Here is a 20,117-nt window from a genome sequence, read left to right on the forward strand (position 1 = left end):
CCACAGACCGGTGTCATGTTTTCTGAGGGAACCAAGCCTGTCCTGTACCCGAACAGCAGCAACTTTTACCTGTTGCCAGCCTTCACAAAACCCCCACCCCTTAGGTGAGGCATCTGGCCCTCCCCAAACGCTCCCTGTTACGTGCGTGCCTCACGTCTCCCTCTCGCCCGAAGCCCCTCCTCTGCAGCCCCCCTGGCTTCTCCCCTTCTCCCCAGCCGCTCAGCCAGGAGGATCAAGCAGGGACCTGTCCTGTTCTGGGAGGGAAAAGAGAAGACAGCCGGAAGCCAAGGTTTCCGCTCTTAACTTGCCCTGGCTGGGGGTCTTTCACCTGCATCATGCTGCACCCTGGATGGGTGGGATACCTGGGTCCTCTGGAGACGGGCAACTGCTCCCAGGGACACCCCCCCCCTGCAGAAAGGCTCGCTCCCCCAAGCAGGAAGCCGGGGAAAGCCTTCGGGGTGAGCGGCAGCCCCTCGCCCCCCCCCTTGCTCCTGGCCCTTGGCTGGCCGCCAGCTCCGCGCTCGCTCGACCGGTTCTTCCTGCCGCCGCCAGAGGCGGGCTGATCCTTAGCCGCGGATGGGACTGGCAGCCCGCCCGCCCGGGGCGAGAGGAGGCCAGGATTGCGACGGGAGCGCAGCCCCCGCCCCGCTCTGCCCGGGAAGGGATGGGATGCCCAATGCAGCCCCGCGCCGCGTGGGCCGCAGAAGAGTCGGGTTGCCCGGGGCGAGCGCCGCCTCCCGGAGGGGAAGCGCTCGCAACTCCAGGCCAAAGGACCGGATCGCTCCGGGGTCGCCGGGGTCACCACCGGCTGGGATTCAGTCAGCAAGCCCGGCTCACGCGTGGAGCAGAGTTGGCCGCCCCTCGGCTCAGGCAGTTCCCGGGCAGCTCAGCGGAAGGCGCAGACTGGCGAGCGTTCCTCCGACGGCCCCGGCGCCGCTGCCCCGCTGCCCCTCCCCGGGCCACAGCGGCGCAGTTTCACGCAGCTCTTCCCGGCCACCCTCGCCCAGGAGTCCCGGCGCCGCCCGCGGAAGGCGCCCCTCCGCCCAAGCGGACGCCCGGGCTAGACGAGGGCGCCCTCGGAGCCGGCGGCTTCTGCCCCCCGCAGCTGGGAAGGAGGCGTCCTCCTCTCCCTGGCCCGGGCGGCGGCTGAAGCCACCGGGGGCGCCTTTGGCGGCCGAGCGCTCGGCCAGGGCCGGCAGGGAGAAAGCGAGCTGGCAAGGGCCGGTCCGGCCCCTTCCCGCCCGGCCGCACCTGCGGATCCCGCGGGCCGGAGCGGGGGCAGGGCGAGGCCGCCGGGCACCGCCCCCTCCTCCCTGGGGCGGGGCTTCCTGCGCGGGCGGAGCCTCACCTGCCACAACCGGAGCGGCAGCCTGGCCGAGGCAAAGTTTGCTGCGATGGGGACCCAGGCGGGGCTCGGCTTGCTGCTGCTGCTGCTGCTATTGCTGCTCCAGGTAAGACGGGGCGGGTGCTGCCGCCCCGGCCGCTGGAGCCTCTCTCTTCATCGCCGGAGCCCTTCGGCTTAGCGGCGTTGGGGACCCCTCCCAGGGAGTGGCTGATGGGTCTCTTTTCCTCCTTGTTTTCTGGGCGCCCCCCAGCTCCCCTTCCCCACCCAGCCAGTCCTGGGTCCAGCAGGGCCCCCCTCTCCCCCTTCCCCTGGGTCTCTGGCCAGGAACCTTCCTCTGCTGGGAGGCTCCACGTCGGACTCTGTGATCCCTTCGGAAGGCTTTGCCCCAGGGGGGCTCCGGGGGCTCCAGACCCCCACTTCCTTCTCCAGGGGCTTCCTCTGGATGAGAGGGTCAGGGCGCCTTTTGGGCTGTGCACACACCCCCTCCTCCCATATTTGGCTTCCCAGGGTGAAAAGGTGCTCAGCGTGGATGGGGCAGAGGCCTCTTGCCGGCCAGGATTCAACTCGGAGGCCTACATGTTCCGGGTGCCCAGGCGGGACTTGCAGAGGGGCCGGAAGCTGGGCAGAGGTGAGAGACCCCCTGGGCCGTTGCTGGCTGCCCAGTCTTGGCTGGAGGGTGAGGGAGAGAGTGAATGGTGTTCCCCCCTTCCAAATAGGAGAGCGTGCTGAGGCTGCTGCTGCTGCTGCTGCTGCGGGCGTTGGAGGACGGAGAGGAGATGAGATTTGGGTTGCATTCAGATTCCTTTTCCATTTCCTGCTTTGTGAAAGGGAAAGTGTCGGCTCTTTGGGGAATCTGTAAAATGGGTATGCCGACCTTCTGTCTCTCTTAAGACGGAAGACCACTCAGTGAAGCATTAAAAGTGGGAGTTTCCATCCGGAAGGATGAATTTCAGTCCTCAAAAGACTGATCTCATTCAGCTCCATTAGACCGAGCGCTTCACGTGTGAGGGTTGACTACACTGCTTACTAATTTATTTTGTTTTTGTTCTTATTGTTTTTTATTTAAAGTTTTTAAATAATGTTGCAATCCATCCAGAATTTGGTGCGGTGGGGCAGCTTGGAAATATTTCCAAGAATAATTTCCACCTCCAGGGTTGCTGTCTTTGTATTAATGGCTTCAATATATTGTTTCTGGTTTTAAACCTTGTAAACTGCCCAGATTTGTTGGCAACTTAGAAATGTACATTGCAAATAAAAAAAAAATGTAGTCATGCTAAGAAGTTCCCAGAGTTCCTGTCTGGGGCAGTTTAAAATGTCAAATGTAAGAGGAAGGCCCAAGGCAGCCCGAGGGAGGAAGTCAGCCTTCTCCCGAACTGAGCTCTGTGGTGAGACACCCCAAGGAAGCCGTGCAGGTATTTCCAGTCAAGGCCCAGTGAGAGGGACAGCTGGGAAGCCGCATCCCTGCTGTCCTTGGAGCCAGGCACGGGTTACCTGCCTGGCTCAGGTAGTTTCCACCTGGCCTTTTCCTCCTCTGGCAAAGCAAGGTGGAGCTTGGCAGGAGGGTGAGGCCTGCTTCTCCTTGCAGCTGGGCAGGGTTGGGCCTGCACAGGCGGTGTCTGTGTGTGTGTGTGTGTGTATGTGTGTGTAGGCGCACACAAGCACTGTTTGAACTCTGATGGTCGCTTCTGGCTTCCTGCTGGCACTTCAGCCGTTGGGATGAGCCTGAGAGGAGGTGGCTGCCCCTTGTGTTGTGTCAACAGCCTCCAGTGAATCATTTACTTGGCTTCGGCTGAGCTGCTGGTTTTTCAGCCCTGCTTCAAAAAGTCCTTCCGAACTGACCTTGCCTCTTAGCACAAACCGAGCAAGGGTCCAAGCTGGTTTCTCAACACCCGGCCTAGCCCTCCCCCTGCCGTACTGTGTTGGTGCTGTTTTTTTGTTCTGGGCACTTTCACTGTTCACATCCAGCACCCGAGGCAGCAGCTGCAGAGCCAAACCAGGGTGCTCTTTTGCATAACTGGGGAGTTAACTCCAATCCCGGCGTCTTCAGGGCTCTCAGTGCATCAGTTAGAATTTTTCATTCAGTATATATTTTTGTTTTCGGGAATCCTTAATGCCAGCTTCTTCAACAAGTGTCCAGAAAAAAATTTCTATGTGTGCTTTGCTATGAAGAACAGATGTGGGAGGAACAATTCAGAAAGATCTTCAGGTGGCTGAGTTGATGATAAATATGAAATGAAGAGTCTGCAACAAAGAGAAACTGAGTGGAACATTTTAATCGTGTTCTGCTACTAGTTAATTTCAAAGAGACCTTAGATTAGTTTTCACATAGCCAGACTTTGAAAGTACAACTGTACTTGGGGTCAAACAATGTGGCTTATTGCTGGCCGTCGGAGGTTGCTTTTTCTTGTTTTTTCCCTTTGGAAACATTTTGCTTCTCATCTCAGAAGCTTCTTCAATTCAGAACTGAAGAACTGAAGAAGCTTCTTGGATGAGAAGTGAAACATTTTCAAAGAAAAAGCCAAGAAAATCTAGTTGCCTTTTGGAAGAAAGCACTTTTGGATGGTTGAGCATCTCCACAGACACTTATTGTCTGGCCTAACATTAAGAAAGGCACACCCAAAGTGATCTCCCCTCAGCTCATGTCCTTGTGAAAGCAGTGAGTGGATTTCACTCAGGGGCTTGGGGAGAACCTCTGATCTGCCCAGAGGTTAGTCCTGGTCTTGTGAATCAGACTCGGCTCAGGGACTCCTTAGGGCAACACGGCAGGAGGGAACAAGGGATTGGTTTTAGTCTTGGTGGTAGAGACAGCGGAAGGCTGCAAATGGAGCCCAGGGTTTCTACCCTTTGTGGGGCTGAGAGGAGGAAATCCCTCGAGTGAAAACTGCACTTGTGTTGCAGTTTTTAAACTTCTTTTAAAAGCTTCTTTCGACTCAAGAAGCATCCAACCCCTTCTGCATAAAATAATACTACCAAAACAACATATTTTGATATGTTGTCCTTAGTTCATTTCTTTCTGGGAAGTTTTGATTATTCAATGGCCTCTATGAACAAAAAGGCTAAACCAAATTAAATTACAATGGATTGTCCATGAAAGCTACTTACACACCCACTTGAGTGCCAAGAAATGTAATGTCTGTGGCTAAGAATTTTAAATATTTTCTCAGCTGCTTACAGAACAAAAGAATCAAATATTTTCCAGTGTTCTAAGGTTTTCATGGATAATTCCGGAGGCTTTCAGCCTTTGTGGATCATCTTCAGAAACAGCATTGTCAAAGCCACCAGCAGAACAAAACTTGTCTAGTTGGTTTTACCTGGTTCATCAGATGCTCTACCAGCTCCTCTACCCAGATGCCTTCCAGAAGTGCTGGGAAGTCTGGGAGTTGCACATAGCTCCGAATGACGGGAGGCTGTCAGGGACAAAAAAATTGAATTCAGGGCAACTGGACATAGCAATCAAGGGGAAGAGGGCTAGTCTAAAACGATGTTGCCTCTTCCATTTTTCAAGCCTTGTGTTTCTGAGAGTAAGTTTCTCTAGTCTGTTGGTCTGTGAGCCCTGGTTTGTGTACTACTTGGCATTAGATGGGAGGAGAGCTTTCTTAGGCCAGGCCTTGTTATGATTAAGATTCCCTTTAATTAGCCTCTTAGGCCAGAGGTCCCCAACCTTTGGGGCACCAGGGACCAGTTCCGTGGAGAGAGGTTTTTCCGCCGACCAGAGGGGGCATGGTTTTGTGTGCTGCCTCCATCCTGTGGATGGGGCTTTCTTTCTTTGTGCGGACCGGTTGCTGACATGCCGCGGCCCGGTACTGGTCAATAGACCGGGGCTTGGGGACCACGTCTTAGGCCATCTGCATTCACAGGGACCTTTATTTGGACAAATTGCTCATTCGATAGCTATCTTGCTTTCTTTTCCAGTCTGAACTGGAGCTGTTACTGAGTGCTGCTGTGAATAATAAAAGGACTTGAACCTTTATTCTTAATAGTTTTTAAGGGGTCGCGTCAAACTTTGAAAGGCGGCTAAACGCGACTGCCTTGAATTGAGTGTCTTGTAACTCTGTGTGTCTCTGGTCTGCTGCCATCTTAAGAGTTCCTCCGGAGCGATCTCTCTTTCCTGGGGGCCACCTTTGCATCAGTTTCCCATGTGGTTTTCCAGGTTCAGCTAGTGTGGTCTGAGTGCAAAAGAGGCTCCCCTTTGCCAGATGTGACTGGTTGGCAACTAGGCAGCCATTGGTGGGGCATGTTTGAGGTTCGATCCTTGTGCTGACCTACTGGTAGGAGTTGATGACCTCAAGGACCCTTTCGAATTGAGTGTTCCTCAACATAGTGTGTGAGTGTGTATGCACGCAATACTTTATTATTCACGCATTGCAACATTTAAAGGAAGCTGAGTCAGGTTTTGCAGCTCCCAGTGCATGAGTCCCAGTGCATCTCTAGTGTGACTCTTTCTGTGGTTTTCCCTGAGACTTTGGGACCATCTGCTCCAGCTGTTTGGCAAGAGGTTCCATCAGACTGGGCTCTATGACTGAGAGGCTGAGCCTTGATTCGCGCCTCTGCCCTCTTTGGACTTGGTGGCCTTCAATCCATCAAAGTCTTAGATCAGCCTCCTGTGTCCAAATGTTTGCCCTCATGCTCTGATCTGCCTCTGGAGGCTGTTCATAAGATGGCTTGTTTCAAAATCTCGGCATTTCTCAGAAATCATATACATATATAGAGAGAGCATCTGGCCTTCCACCTACCTGATTACATACCTTATGCAAATGAGGCCCGAGTGTGGATGATCAAGGAAAGCCCCCCTGGCCCTCAGAGCCCAGGTGGCCACATCTCTGCAAATGAAAGAGGAAAGCCAGCCTGTTCCAAGCTGGCACACCCACTGGCTGGGCATGGGTATAATTAGGCAGCTGCATTTCTAGGATTTGCCTCCCTTCCCCCCACCAACTGACCTGCTTCACCCAATTTAAGAGACACTTTTCAGAGCGGGAAACTCCCACGGGGCTGGTGAAAGCTTCAGTCCTCTGAATCAGCTTTCAGGTGAAACTCTTGTTCTGCAACTTGGAAAGTCATGGCGAAACTCCAAGATGAGGTCACTGCTCGAGAGTCTGGCTCCTGCCCGGGAGAGGGGGGAGGGAATTGCCCCCCTGCCTCCTTTGACACATCCGAGGCACTGAATGACCTCTGGGGGGGAACAGGCAGCGCTCAGCACCGGCAGGGATGGTGGCCCTGAGCAGGGAAGGGCCCACCTGGGGCTCAAGGTGAGGTGGGGCAAGGGACGGGCTTTGCCAGTCAAGGCGCGCAGCCGTTGGTGGCTTCCTGGAATCTTCCTGAGTTTCTGGCTCTGCTCATTGTCCCTCCTCTTCTGTCCTGGCCAGCCAGGTTTCGAGGCGTCCTCAGCCTATGGCCACAGCTGGAACTAGAATTTCCATTGCTAGGCAAGGCAGTGGTTAAGTGAGGTACCTGGTTTTATGACCTTCTTTGCCACATTAAGTGAGTCACTGAAGCTGTTAAGCGAACCATGCGGTCATTAAGCAAATCCAGCTTCCCTCGTTGACTTTGCTTGTCAGAAGCCAGCTGGGAAGGTCGCAAATGGGGATCACAGGACCCCCCAGGATGCGGCAACCATCGTAAATTCATGGTGGCTGGCTGCCAAGCACCCAAATATTGCTGTGGGGACGCCATGACAGTCGTAAGCAGGAGGGCGGCTTGTAAGTTGGTTTCTTAAAAGCCTTTGTAATTTCAGTCACTAAACGAGTGATTGTACATTGAGGACTATCTGTAGCTCTGAAAACGTGGCAGCAGCAGCCGCCACGTGTGTTCTTCCTCCTGTCCAAAATTGGACAAATGGGGGGGAAATACACACACACACACACACACACACACACACACACCTATTCCAAAGAGAACAAGAAATACTTTTAACATGCCCTGCTTCCTTGAAGGTGGCCAGCATGCATCTTGTGGCCAGGAGTTCCGCAGGTTCTTGGAGTGTGCTGTGAATCAGGACTTTCCCTTTGGGAAAGGACTCTCCTAACCTTCGGTTCCACTGACCAACCCCTTGGCGGGAGGGCGAGGGAGCCTCCTTTCCTCCCTCCCACCCTCCCTCCCTCCCTCCCTCCCTCCTGCCAAGTGCAGTAGCCCGGATGAGGAAGTGGGGCCTTTTTTTGTGGCTATCATGTTGATGCTCCCCGCCCTGAGCTGGAATGCGGGAAGATGACACGATTATTTTCTTTTCCTGATAAAACCACCAAGGAAGCTCTGCCCATATTTGGCCTTGCATGAGGAGGTGGGGCTGGTTCATCCTGACTCTTCAGAATCCATAGGAGACACCACTAAAATGGGGAAGGGGACATTCCAGCCACCCTCTTGTTCACCTCTCTTCCCAGGCATTAATCTTAATTTCTGCTTTTTCCTGTTTCAGGGGCAGGAATTTTTGTTTCTAATTTTGAACAGAGAAAAGAGCTTGCTTTTAGGAGCAGGGGCCCATCAGTCCCCGTGGCCCCTCCCCCTCTTTCCCTTGCCAGTGTTTTTTCAGAGGCAAGACAGCCTGGGGGAGGCAGGCAGGCAAAGTCCTCTGGGCTCAGAGCCCGTTCGGATTCAGCCAGGGGGTGCAGGGCTTCCCCCTTCAATTGCAAAAGATTGGGGGTCAGCGGCCTGGATTAGGTGAGGTGAGATGGGGGTGGGCCCCTCTGGAGGTTTATGAGCCAGAGATGCCCTGGAGGGTTTGGGTCTTCCAGAGAAGCACAAGAGAGGCCAGACCCCATTGCTGTCAGTAAAGAGGGGCAGAGAAGTAGGCTTTTAAGCCCATTTTCCTGGACAGAGGACTAGAAACTTTTTAATAAGAAAACTGAGGTCCCAAGACAGTTGTTACAAAAATAAAATCACAAGATTTGCCACATTAAAAAAAAGAAAAGACAGCCAGTGGCTTTTCTATTTTGAGGAATGCATGGAACTAAGGTCTTGGCTGGAATGAACATGTGGCCCTACTTTGCAAGGGAGGTTAGATGGGAGGGGAGAAAAACATCCTAAAAGCCTTTAGACTGCAGGGACTTCATCGGTTTACCCCAAAATCTTCTCATTCCACCTGGCCCTGGAAAGACGGAGATGCCTGCAGGTTAAATGCCTTTCTGGGCAGCTCTGGGGCCAAGGAGGCGCCTCTCTTGTGGACCATCATTTGCTCCCTTCACCCACCCACCCCACTTGAAGGAAACATCAGAGGTCTGCACCTGCTCCAGGGGAGACCAAAGATCAGTGTGGGGGGTCACCCCCTGAAGTGTGGCTTCCCATCCCCCATCCCTGCATCTTGCGAAGGAGAATCTGGGGCTGGGGGGAGGGGATTTCCTCTGGAACCCCCTTTCCCACGTTTGGCTCTTCTGTCCTGCAGTGTGAGCACCACCCCTCCCGTGGGCCCTCCCCTGCGGAGCCTGCCTGGGCTTGCGCAGATGCCAGGCAGGAGGCAGGCAGGCAGGCACTCCTCCCAGGGCGAGAAGAACCCTCTCCTGCCCAGGCTTGGCAGAGGAATTGAGCACCGCCCCTCCCCAAGTGGGCTGGCTGGAGGAACCAGCTGGAACTCCCTCCACGCCCTCTGCCTTCCCTGCCCCCCTCCCCCCCAGATGGAGTCCAGGAATGCTGGCAGGACTGCTGTGTGCCCAGGTGGCTTCTGGGCTTCGAGTCCAGGGCAGAGCCTGCCTGGGGCCCCCAGGGCCAAAGGAGGGAGGGAGGGAGGGAGGGGCAGCCCAGCCTCTCACTCAGATGGCCCCTCCCAGCTGTTTCTTATGGAAAGAAAAGCTGTGAATGAACCCCAAAAGCAGATTGAGAGATAAGAAGGCCTCCCCAAAGCTCAGGATTGGGTCTCACAGCTGTAACAATCTCCCCGGGTGTCCCTCAATCCTGGGAGGGTGGGGGAGCTTGCCATTGGTGGGTATTCCTGGGCAGGGGCTGCCTGTCCCCACGCAGCACCTTCTGCATTGATTCAGCTCCAGCAGCTCCACCGGTTCAGCCTCCCCTTCAGACTTGGTCAGGGGAGGGGGCTGTGGAGTCTCCCCTTGTCCCAAACTCCCTGCTCTTGGGACTGTGGCCTCTGCCAGCCATCGCAGAGAAGGATGGTTCTGCCTTCGAGCTGGGCTAGAGAAAGCAGATGTCCCCTGCAGGAGGCACCTAACAAGCCTAACAAACTGGAATCAGCCTCCCGGTGACCTGCTTGGCAGCGTAGATAAACCTGCATCGTTTGTTGTGATCACAGAACCAAGGTGCCTTTTAGTCTAGTGTGTTGTGGGAGCCCAGCCTGGGTGGTCAGTTTTGAGTCTGACCTGTTGTGAAACTCCAGAGGCGGAGTGAATGGAGTGGACCAGGGTTACCCTTCAGATGCTGCCTATTTTAAAGCATCAAATCCTGGAAAGCAGGGAGGGGCAGTTGGTAGAATCTGCCTGACTAGGTGCGTGGATCTCTTTCTCTGGGCCAGCAAGGGACCAGGGACCTTTTGCCCTGTTTGGAGAGAAGGGTGGACCTGCTGCCCTCCTTGGGAGGGGGCCTTGGAGAGAAGCTTCTCGCCCTCCTTGGAGGGCCTCTTGGCAGAGGAGGATGAGAAGGAACCAGGCTGCCACAGGCGCATCCCTGGGCCCACCCTCCCAGCAGGGCTATAGCAGACCTCCCTGGGTCAAAATACCAGGGCTGGGGCGGAGAGCGCTGCTTATGGCAGGCCACGGACGTTGTTCTTTTCCTGCAGCGATGGGGAGGTGGGCTGAGATGGTTGAAGAAACAGCACAAGCAACCGTGCCCCTGTGCCAGGACCCCCTGTGGCGGCTTTCTTGCCTCCCTCCTGATGGGTTTTGGAGGCACCTGGGGAGGCTGAACCGGAGGTTGGGAGTGGCAGCCAGCAGTTCAAACTGCCTTTTTTGTGTTTAAAAAGCAGCCTCTGCTTCTAGTGGTGTCACACTGGCGCCCCCTGGTGAGCAGAGTTTGCCAAGGCAGCTTGGCAAGAGTAGGCTGGTGATCTTGCTTGGACTCCCCGGTCACCGTCTCTGTCTTTCTCAACCTTCCAGTGGACTTCGAGGGCTGCGCAGGGAGGAGCCCAGGAGCCTTCCTTTCCCAGGATTCACGCTTCACATTGCATCCGAATGGTGTGGTTGTGGTGAAACGGCCCCTGCATCTCCATGACCAGGAACTGAGCTTTCTTGTGCACACGTGGGACATGGAAGGCAGGAAACATTCAGCCAGAGTGACCCTGCAGCTCCAGCACCACGGCCATCACCGTCTGCCCTCGCATGGGGTATGCACTCCCTTTCTCTGCTTCCACGGGGGAGAATTTGCTGGTCTTGGGAACAAGAGCCGCTCCTTCCTTCCTTCCTTCCTTCCTTCCTTCCTTCCTTCCTTCCTTCCTTCCTTCCTTCCTTCCTTCCTTCCTTCCTTCCGTCCTTGCCTGCGGAACCAGAGACCCCTGTCTTTCTTCACAGGAGACCCGTCCGGCTGCTCAGGCGGAGGTGCTGCTTTTTCCAAGGTCTTCATCTGGCCTGAGGCGGCAAAAGAGAGACTGGGTCATCCCTCCGATCCTTTGCTCTGAGAACGAGAGGGGGCCTTTCCCCAAGAACCTGGTGGCGGTAAGGACTTGGCTTCTGGCACCTTTTACTGGGATTCTCTTGCACATTTTTAAGTTAGTTAGTTTCCCATCAGGAATTTGTTTATTGAATTTGTTTGCTTGCCCATCTCGCTGCAGGGCAACTTGGGAATTACCCACAAATGCAGGACCCCAAACATTTCAGATTGTGGCAGTGCTGAGGGAACATTTTGTCTGAACCCCTTGGATCTCCCTTCAGCCAAGCTTTGGGGCCTGCATTTCTGCATTGGGCCAGGCAACGCTGCCCCCACGGTCTGCTCTGCCCCAGGCCGCCCACGGGCCCTGCCCCAGTTCTCCCTTTTGCGTTCAGAAGGTGGAAGGGGCTGCAGGACCACCCCCACCCCCCATCACTGATCTCTCACACCCCATCTCCCCAATCAGGTCAAGTCCAGCAAAGAAAAAGAGGGCACCGTCTACTATAGCATCACTGGGCAGGGGGCCGACAGCCCTCCGGTTGGCACCTTCATCATCGAGAGGGAAACCGGCATGCTGAAGGTGACTCGCCCGCTGGACAGGGAGAAGATTTCCCGCTACCAGGTGCATCCACATCATCTGCTGTGGTTATTCATTTTGCTTTCAATTTGTGGCGGCTGCATTGGGTGGCTGAGGAGGGCCACGTGCTTAGAAATCTGCCCTGTGGATTGGGAGGGATGGCAAAGGCCACTGTGTCCTCCCGTGGGCCAGGACCGCTGCCAGGCCGTTTGCTGCCCCACTAGAGTGAGTCGGCAGAGGGGTTTCTTTCCTACCAGAAAGTCCTGCAAGAAACCCCTTTTAGAAGCCGGCGACTCTTGAGGAAGGCCGCTACCTTCTTGCTCCTGAAGCGTCTGCTTTCTGTCCAATAAACATTTCCCATCCCCTTTCGTGGTGGTCTTTAGAGGGTCTGAGAGGTTCCTGCGGACCTCCATCCCAGGGCAGGCTCAGTGAAAAACGCTGCCTGGCTTCTCTTTTCATCCCCGGTGAACAATGGCCTTTCTCCACCTTCAATGCAGCTGTTTTCCCATGCGGTGTTAGCCAATGGCCAGACAGCAGAGGACCCCATGGAGGTGATCATCAATGTTGGTGACCAGAATGACAACCGTCCACAGTTCATCCAGAGCGTCTTCAAAGGGTCTGTGGAAGAGGGAGCTAAACCAGGTAGGGAAGTCTGGTTGAGGTTACAGAAACCTCACTCCTGTTGCGTTGCTGCCCTCTGTGACGTGGGCACTATCCCTCCTGCACAATGAAGAACAGTGTTGGTCAAAACCATCCAGATTGCAACCTCAGACTGTCCAGCCAATGCCAGCTCATAAATGCAGCTGTGGCATTAAGTGGCCAGTCCCTGTGACAGCCAGAGGTGCTTGTAGTTGCCCAGAAGCCAGAGGCTTTTTCAGATGACAGGCACAGATGGAGCTGGGCTCATGCATGATTCTGGCGCTTGTTTCAAGGGAGGCTCTAAGCATCTCTCTGTTGGGTGTCCCCAGGAACGTCTGTGATGACAGTGACAGCCACGGATGCAGATGATGCGATTGACTCCTATAATGGGGTCGTCACTTACTCCATCCTCAGCCAGGAACCTGAACCGGAAAAACAGATGTTTACTATCAATAATGAAACCGGCCTGATCAGCGTGGTTGTGTCAGGTCTGGACCGAGAGGTAAATGCCGGGACAGGTTGAGGGGGGGGCCAAGCAGATGGGGATTAATCATGGGGAGGGCTGCATTTTTACTGTCGATTTTATACTGCTTCACCAGAGTGAGCAAGGGAAGAATCCTTGTTTCCCCTAAAGGGAGTTACTGTTAGTTCTACAAGGTAGTCCAGATGTGAAGCACAGCCCTGAGGGCTACATTGATGGTTGGGTGACATGAACAAAATTTTGCCAGACTGGAAGTATTTCTCCCCTCCTCTCCATTTCCTTTCTGGAAAACTACGGAGGGTCCCTTCCGAAGCATTCCCCTCGGCTTCCCTCCTGCTGTGGCTGAGAGGCCTTTTCCACAACAGGCCAGATTGCAGCTCTTCCTCCGTCTCCCAAGGTCGTTTCCTCCCACCCACCAGCACAGAGTGTTGTAGGGTGCATGTTTGGTTCTTTGCAGACGATTCCCCAGTACACGCTGATCCTGCAAGCGACTGACCTGCTGGGACAAGGCTTAAGCAATACTGGGACGGCTGTAATTACCATCACCGACGCGAACGATAACCCGCCAATCTTCGACCCCTTCATGGTAATGTGGGGACTTGTGCCCCCCCTTGCCCTTGGCCATGCTGGTGTCTCCCTGGGGCCTGAAACTCCTCTCCCTGTCGTACAAAACTACCCAGCCACGTCCTGCACTTTCTCTGCAGAGGTGCTTGGTGGAATTTGCGGCCTCTGTTGCCTGGAGTTGGACCTTCCCCCCAGTGGAGACAGGTGTTTGCTCTCCTCTGACAGTTCTGTTTCTTTTGCAGTACAATGTGATTGTGCCTGAGAATGAGGTGGGGGCCATGGTTGCCATCCTGAAGGTCAAAGATGCAGATGAAGAGAACACCTTAGCTTGGAAAGCAAAGTACAGCATTATGAAAGGGAACGAGGAGGCAAACTTTGTGGTCACTACTGACCCGGACACCAATAATGGTCTTTTGACCACGGCAAAGGTGAGCGGCGGGCCCCTCTTTGTGGGGGCTAGAATTCTGTGTGTCCCCAGCCCCATATCCTGCTGGAATGTCAACTTGTGGGGTTCCACTTAGACCAAGTCAACTCTCCTTTTCTCCCTTCTTCCTGACCTTTCAGGAACTGGATTATGAGACCAAAAACCAATATATTCTTGAAGTGACCGTAGTGAACGAGGTTGAGTTCTCTGTCCATCTCCCGACGTCCACGGCCACTATCATCGTCAATGTGAGCGATAAAAACGAACCCCCGGTCTTCGTTCCTCCCGAACTGAGGGTGTCAAAGCTTGAAGATCTTTCTGTTGGACAAGCAATAGCTCAGTACACAGCCCAGGACCCTGACAAGTTCCTGCAGCAGACCCTCAGGTACGGGGCTATGCAAAGATGCTTTTTTCAAAGTTGATAATTTAGAACAGGAAAACCCAGGAGCTTTGCAGGCCGCTGGTTTCAAAGACGCTGACTGAGCCTGGGACTGTTTTTCTTGCAGGTACTCGATGAGGAGTGACCCTGCAGGCTGGCTGAAAATTGATCCTGAAACGGGCCTGATTGTGTCAAAAGCCCTCCTAGACCGAGAGTCAGATTTTGTGAAGGATAATATCTACAAAGCCATCATTGTGGCAAGTGACAATGGTAAGCTTCCCCCCACCCCCCAAACTCTACATTTTGTCTTATACCCAAACCAAAAATATCCTGGGGAGGTGGGGGAGGGGAAATTGAGGGATGATGCCACTCAATTATATGGTCACCTGGCAATGCTGCCCTTCTCTGGCATTTCTCCAGACCCACCAGGGCCTCCTTTGCCAGGAGGAGGTCTCTCAGACTCCGTGATTGTTAGGAATGAAGGCGAATCTACGTGTCCCAGGATAATGTTGCAGGATCCAATCTGTGTCGGTCACCAGGACCAGAGGTTTCATCTTCTGAGTTTTCGGACTTCTGCTGGAGTCCATCTTCAGGGAACTTCTCTCTAGCAGAGTGTGTTTGTTGTCAGAAAGTGCCTTTTCTGGCAAGGAAACCATAAAAAGCAGAAATAAAAGACTTCTAGAATTAAGACGGGTGTGCGATCCATATCAATATGGCACCATTCTCCAAACCTGGAATAAGAACCAGTGGCCTCCAGGTAGATTAAACGTTCCATGATAAGGGAGTTGTGACAACGGGGCCTCCTCAGCCCCTCATCAGAGAACTCTGAACATGAGTTCTCCACACCTCTACCAAAGCAGGAGGAACAGCTGGTTAAAAGCATGGCAGAAGCAATTGCCACTAGGGCAGGAGCTTTGTGGCGTAGCTGGTGGGAAGGGCCAACCTGCAACTCTGGCCCCCACAGGGGACCCCAAACTCCAGATTGCACTGGGAAAATGTATCCTTTCAGGCCATGATTCAATATTTGAGGAGCTGCAGGGGGAGATAGACATGGAGGCCTCCCATTCCTGTACACAAGTTTTGAGAGGACCTGGAGAAAACCAGCCTTGTCCTTCTAGAACTGTGTTTCTCAGTCATGGCAACTTGAAGATGGGTGGGGAATTCTGGGCATTGATGTCCACCCTTCTTCAACTTGCCAAGGTTGAGAAATACTGTTCTGGTACCACAGTATCGCTGGCCTGATGCCTTCCTATGGAGAGTCCAGGTTGCTGTCCTGAGGCCCAGTGCCTTCGCTGCTTCCTCTGTGGAACTGACTCATCCTCCCCTCTCTGTCCAGCGAACGAGCCGGCCACTGGCACAGGTACTCTCCTTTTGCACCTGGAGGACGTGAATGACAACTGGCCAGAACCCGATCCCCGAATGTTCGACATCTGCAACCGCAATCCAGAGCCCCAGGTGTTAAGCATTGTGGACAAGGATATGCCGCCCAACACTGGCCCCTTCCTCGCAAAGCTGGAATTTGACTCCGGTGCCAATTGGACAGTCGAAGTCAACAAAGGTAGGAAGAGAGTGGCCACTCTCTGCAGAACAAGGGAAGCGGATGGTCCAGCAACAGGAGACACTGCATCAAAACTTCCTGTTTTCCTCTGAACTCTTTCCTCCTTCTCCTCTCCAAAATTTGCATTAAAGTATCAGAAGGAGATGCCATTAGTGTTGACATTCAGAACTATTAATGACTTCATTAGTTTTTAAATTAGTGCTTTAGAGCATGGATCTGTCCAGCTCTGACTCACATTCTGGGTGTGTGTCCTTTGCAGACATTCTAACACTTAACTTGATCAAGCATCTGGAGCCTGGGGAATACAACATCGCCCTCAAGCTGACCGATGGCCAGGGGCTCTCTCACGTCACCACGGTCAAGGCCAGTGTCTGTAACTGTGATGGGTCAGCCAAAAACTGTGACCGAAAGGCATTTCTGCCAGCAGGAATAGAGACCCCCGCGATTCTGGGCATCCTCGGGGGCATCCTTGCCCTTCTGAGTGAGTACTGTGCACCCTTTCTCCTTGTTACTCCCAGGGCAGCTGGGCTGCTCCTCTTAAGGGCCACCTGCAAAATGCCAGGCTTCCCGGTGCTTGGATGCGAGGCCCATCCCAGGCCTGGCCCAGCCAGGATGTCCTGCAGACTCTGGCCAGGGGAGATGGCCAGGACCTGGATTTTACTCCAGGCTGGGGAGAATTGCTCTCTCTCATTCCTGGCTGCTGGAAACATTTGCTTCATCCAAGATTTTGGCGGGCATGTTTTTCTGGCTCAGTAACCAAGAGAGGAAGAGAGTTCTGCTTGTGTGGGCATCCATGAAGCTGGAGCTCAGCACCAGACCGATCTGCTTGCGATCGAGCGGTTCAGATCAATGGCCACCATCGTGCTCTGGTGGTATCCTGGTAGGACGTGTATTCCCGAGACCGGATCTCTGTTGGCACCAAAGTTCTGGAAGGTGGCATCAAGTGGGTCTCAAGTTGTATCAGGAGCTGGTCAGCAGTCCCTGCTTCAGCCGGATGAGCTTCCTGCTTGCGGCTGACGGGGCCTCTTGACCTGCCTTGCAGTATTGCTGCTGCTGCTGCTGCTGTTTGTGAGGAGGAGAAGGCAGGTGAAGGAGCCGCTGCTTCTCCCGGAGGACGACACAAGGGACAACGTCTACTACTACGACGAAGAAGGCGGAGGGGAGGAGGACCAGGTGGGCCCAAGCTGCTTCTCCTCAGCACCCCCCGGCCCCCAGACCTGAGTTGTGCTTCTGCTCCCCACGGCCCTTTTCTTTCCTGTTCCTGCAGCTGGGACGGCTAGATATTTAGCGTGGTAGTCCCACTTAACGCCCCCCCCCTTGCACTGGCTTCCGAGAGTGCCCGGCATTTGCTTGATTTATTTCAGCCGCTCCGCTTGCATATTTCCCAGCAGCTCTAGTAAAAACAACCTATTTAAGCTGAGTTTTAGAAAGGAATCCCTGGAGGGTTAGTGCTCTGGTGAAAGGAAAATCGACCAAACAAAACCATTATGTTCTTCCGAGGGAAGGAAGAAAAGGTCTCCTCTGTTCATTGTCTGTGCCAGAAGGTTTTCTTCTGCCAGACTCACCCTGACTCTGGGTCAGCTCAAAGTCCAGGAGTTCTTCCTCTGCCCAAGAGCCTGAGGACATCTTGTCTTCCTAGGATTACGATCTGAGCCAGTTGCATCGAGGTCTGGATGCCCGCCCTGAAGTCACCCGGAATGATGTTGCTCCAACCCTCATGCCAGCCCCACAGTACCGTCCACGTCCTGCCAATCCCGATGAGATAGGCAATTTCATTGACGAGGTGAGTGGCACCCGGAGCCCAGTTGGTGGGGAGATATCCTGTTCCCAGGTACTTCAGGTGACCAAGCATTTTGTGAGAAGCAAAATGTGGCCGCAAAAGCTAAATCATAGTAGATGAAGAGCAATAGATACAGCCTGGATAAAGACGGTCTACTCTCTTCAGCTTCTCCAAAGATTTGGTGACCCCTTTGTCACTGTTTCTCAACCTGAGCAACCTTAAGAAGCGTGGCTTCATTTGGCTGGGGAATTCTGGGTGTTGAGGTCCACATGTCTTAAAGTTGCTCAGGTTGGGAAAGACTGTTCTAGAGAGATGGTTGTCATCAGCTTCCTCCACTGTTCAACAAATGGAAGTTTTGTTTGTTTTTCTTCTTATAGAACCTGAAGGCAGCAGACATGGACCCCACTGCTCCCCCCTATGACTCTCTGCTGGTGTTTGATTACGAAGGCAACGGCTCTGAAGCGACGTCTCTCAGTTCCCTCAATTCCTCCTATGGAGACCAGGACCAAGATTATGATTACTTGAACGACTGGGGCAACCGTTTCAAGAAGCTGGCTGACATGTATGGAGGGGGCGAAGAAGATGACTAGGGGTGATGGGTGGGGGGCAGAAGGCTAGAAGGGAGAGAGAATAGAGCTGACTCTTGGTGACTCTTGCCAACTTTTCCATAATTTATCAAAACATACACAAGAGATCCCCCTTGAAGTAGATTCTGACAATCTCACCTCTGTGGGATAATTGCAGCACAGAGTTTCCTTCTCAAAGGCTGGACACCATCAGGTGGAAAAAGCTTCCCCAAGAAAGAGAAAAGTATCTGGATTCTGTAAAGGACAGAAAGACTCTCTGGTGCTTGGTCTTGTATTCAAGAGTTTCACCTGAGTGTGTCTTCTTGTTCAGCTATTTTCCTGTTTGCTTAAGAACATCGGACTTCTTGGTGCAAAATTGTAATGCATCTTGGAGAATATGAGGAAAAATATGCAAGAAAAGATATTTTTGTGAGGGAGAGGATAAAACACCACTAACGCTTATGGTCATGTAATAAGACAGAGGTTTCGTTGAGGGGTTGAGGGTTTCTGCCCTCAGATTCAATTCCCCCAGTCTGGATACAGTGGCTAATTATTGGAGATTTCTGCAGGAAGAGCTATCCAAGCCTGGTGTTTCCAAAGCCCTAACCAAAAATATTTCTGGGGATTCTGCACATCTGTGGCATTTGTTTTCAGCACTGGGCTTTTACTGCTCAAAGGCAGGCTTGTGGGAATGATGAGGAGCGTCTCTCAGAAGAGAGGCAGGATTTCTGATTTTGTTGCTACTGTTAACTAACATGACTCTCCTCCTGGATGAATCCTTTTAGGATCCCTAAATCAACTTTGCTTTCAGACAATGCCTCTGCCCAACCTTTGCCTCTCAAATGCCCAGAGTCCAATCTGTGTCCTGTGAGGCGTCTGCAAAACCATCTGGCATGATCCCACTTATTGTGGCTTGAAAATCATGATTTATGGCTTGAATGATGTCTGTTCATTACCTTTTAGGGTTACATTAGCAAACCTGGTTTTAGCATAAGATGTTACTACCTGGTGCCTTCTCATAAAGAGCCTGAATGGGTGGGAGCAGTTGCCTTCCCTGACCAACCTCTCCCTGCCTCTTTAGGCTTTTGGCTACCCCTTGGGCCAGAGGGGAGCTCAACCGTGGTCCAAAGCCTGGCCCCAGCTCTCGGGCCTTCGTCTGGGGACCAGCCAGACACACTCCTGTGCGGGGCCTTATAAAATACAGCTGTACAAGATGGCGTTTGTCCACCAAGTAATCCATTTTAAGTAGAACCGTTTCTCCTTGTCCCCTCAAGAGAACCAACCAACCGTTTCCTGTGGTGTGTTTCCCATTCTCTAACCCTGCCCAATTGATGGGCACCTTTTGGAAAATGGCTTTGTAATTTTAGATATGTATGTTAAGCTGTCCTTTTTGGATATATATTGTGGAAAGAATACAGAGGTACACATTTTTTAAAGTTATTTTATTGCACAGATGCTTTTAAAAATTAATAAACTTGTTTAAAAAATAGTTCTTTTCTTGAATCTCTGTCATATTTATTAACATTCTCCTGAGATTGCATGTTTTTTCTGACCTAGATGTTCTACTGACTATAGACAGTTTTATTTTCAAATGTTGTGGGGATGATTAACCAGATAAATCCAGGGTGAGCTTACATCTTCTTTCCCAACTTGCTGTTGGTCAAATGTGTATTGTGATTTCCATCATTTCAAAAAGTAAGCTGACCAATTTTTTTACAATGAAAAGTAGGACACAAATAAATTGAAGAAAAAAATATTGTAAATAAAAGAAACATTTTATTCATTGCAACAATAATACAGAATACCCTATAATATGATAAATGCATACCGTAATAAAAACATTTGTAACAATAGTTTATATTGTAATTATGCTTACATGCCGCACCCCCGCCCGCAGCCACCCCGCCAGCACTGCTGCCCTGCCATGTAGAGCAGGCTCCCAAAGCACCAGCTGCGCCGGCTCCGGCCCCCGGGGGCAGCCCGCCATTGACACACCCCACCTGCAGCCACCCTGCCAGCATCACCGCCAGTCCTGCATAGCTCCATGTAGAGCAGCCCCCCCCCCCGGCTCCCACAGCACGGGGGGGGGAGCCGGCCACCGCCGCCCCTCACACCCCCGCCCACAGCAGCCCCGCCACCCCTGCCTCTTGCGCCCGCAGCCATTATTGTCCTAGTAGGGCGGAAGATCAAGAGAAAGTTACCGTGGCATCGCCTTTCCAGTCTCCTCCAGGTATCTTCGGGACTAACTAGGAGATGGTGTAGTTGGGTAGCAGGGAGGGGTGCAAAGT

The 20,117-nt window shown here is 53.0% G+C and overlaps 1 protein-coding gene across 1 annotated transcript; it reads left to right on the plus strand.

Annotated features, from left to right (window-relative positions):
* Window positions 1-539: 539 nt before the first annotated feature.
* LOC120302502 (B-cadherin-like) lies at window positions 540-19,321 on the plus strand. The gene is made up of 16 exons (XM_039331012.1): window positions 540-1,451; window positions 1,853-1,973; window positions 10,375-10,601; window positions 10,786-10,929; window positions 11,328-11,483; window positions 11,936-12,080; window positions 12,407-12,579; window positions 13,016-13,144; window positions 13,365-13,550; window positions 13,687-13,931; window positions 14,053-14,195; window positions 15,262-15,483; window positions 15,743-15,964; window positions 16,526-16,656; window positions 17,123-17,266; window positions 17,641-19,321. Exons 1-16 carry the CDS (start codon window positions 1,395-1,397, stop codon window positions 17,851-17,853), a joined length of 2,658 nt encoding a protein of 885 aa, XP_039186946.1. The 5' UTR covers window positions 540-1,394; the 3' UTR covers window positions 17,854-19,321.
* Window positions 19,322-20,117: the final 796 nt, after the last annotated feature.

Source organism: Crotalus tigris, unplaced genomic scaffold, assembly GCF_016545835.1.
Source record: "Crotalus tigris isolate CLP2741 ecotype Arizona unplaced genomic scaffold, ASM1654583v1 scf7180000024433.1590703, whole genome shotgun sequence".
Classification (NCBI taxonomy): domain Eukaryota; kingdom Metazoa; phylum Chordata; class Lepidosauria; order Squamata; family Viperidae; genus Crotalus; species Crotalus tigris.

Coding starts and splice junctions, on each gene's coding strand:
- LOC120302502 (XM_039331012.1), top strand. CDS start 1,395: ATGGGGACCCAGGCGGGGCTCGGCTTGCTGCTGCTGCTGCTGCTATTG. Junction 13,932..14,052: donor TTCCTGCAGCAGACCCTCAG/GTACGGGGCTAT, acceptor TTTTTCTTGCAG/GTACTCGATGAGGAGTGACC. Junction 15,484..15,742: donor GACAGTCGAAGTCAACAAAG/GTAGGAAGAGAG, acceptor TGTCCTTTGCAG/ACATTCTAACACTTAACTTG.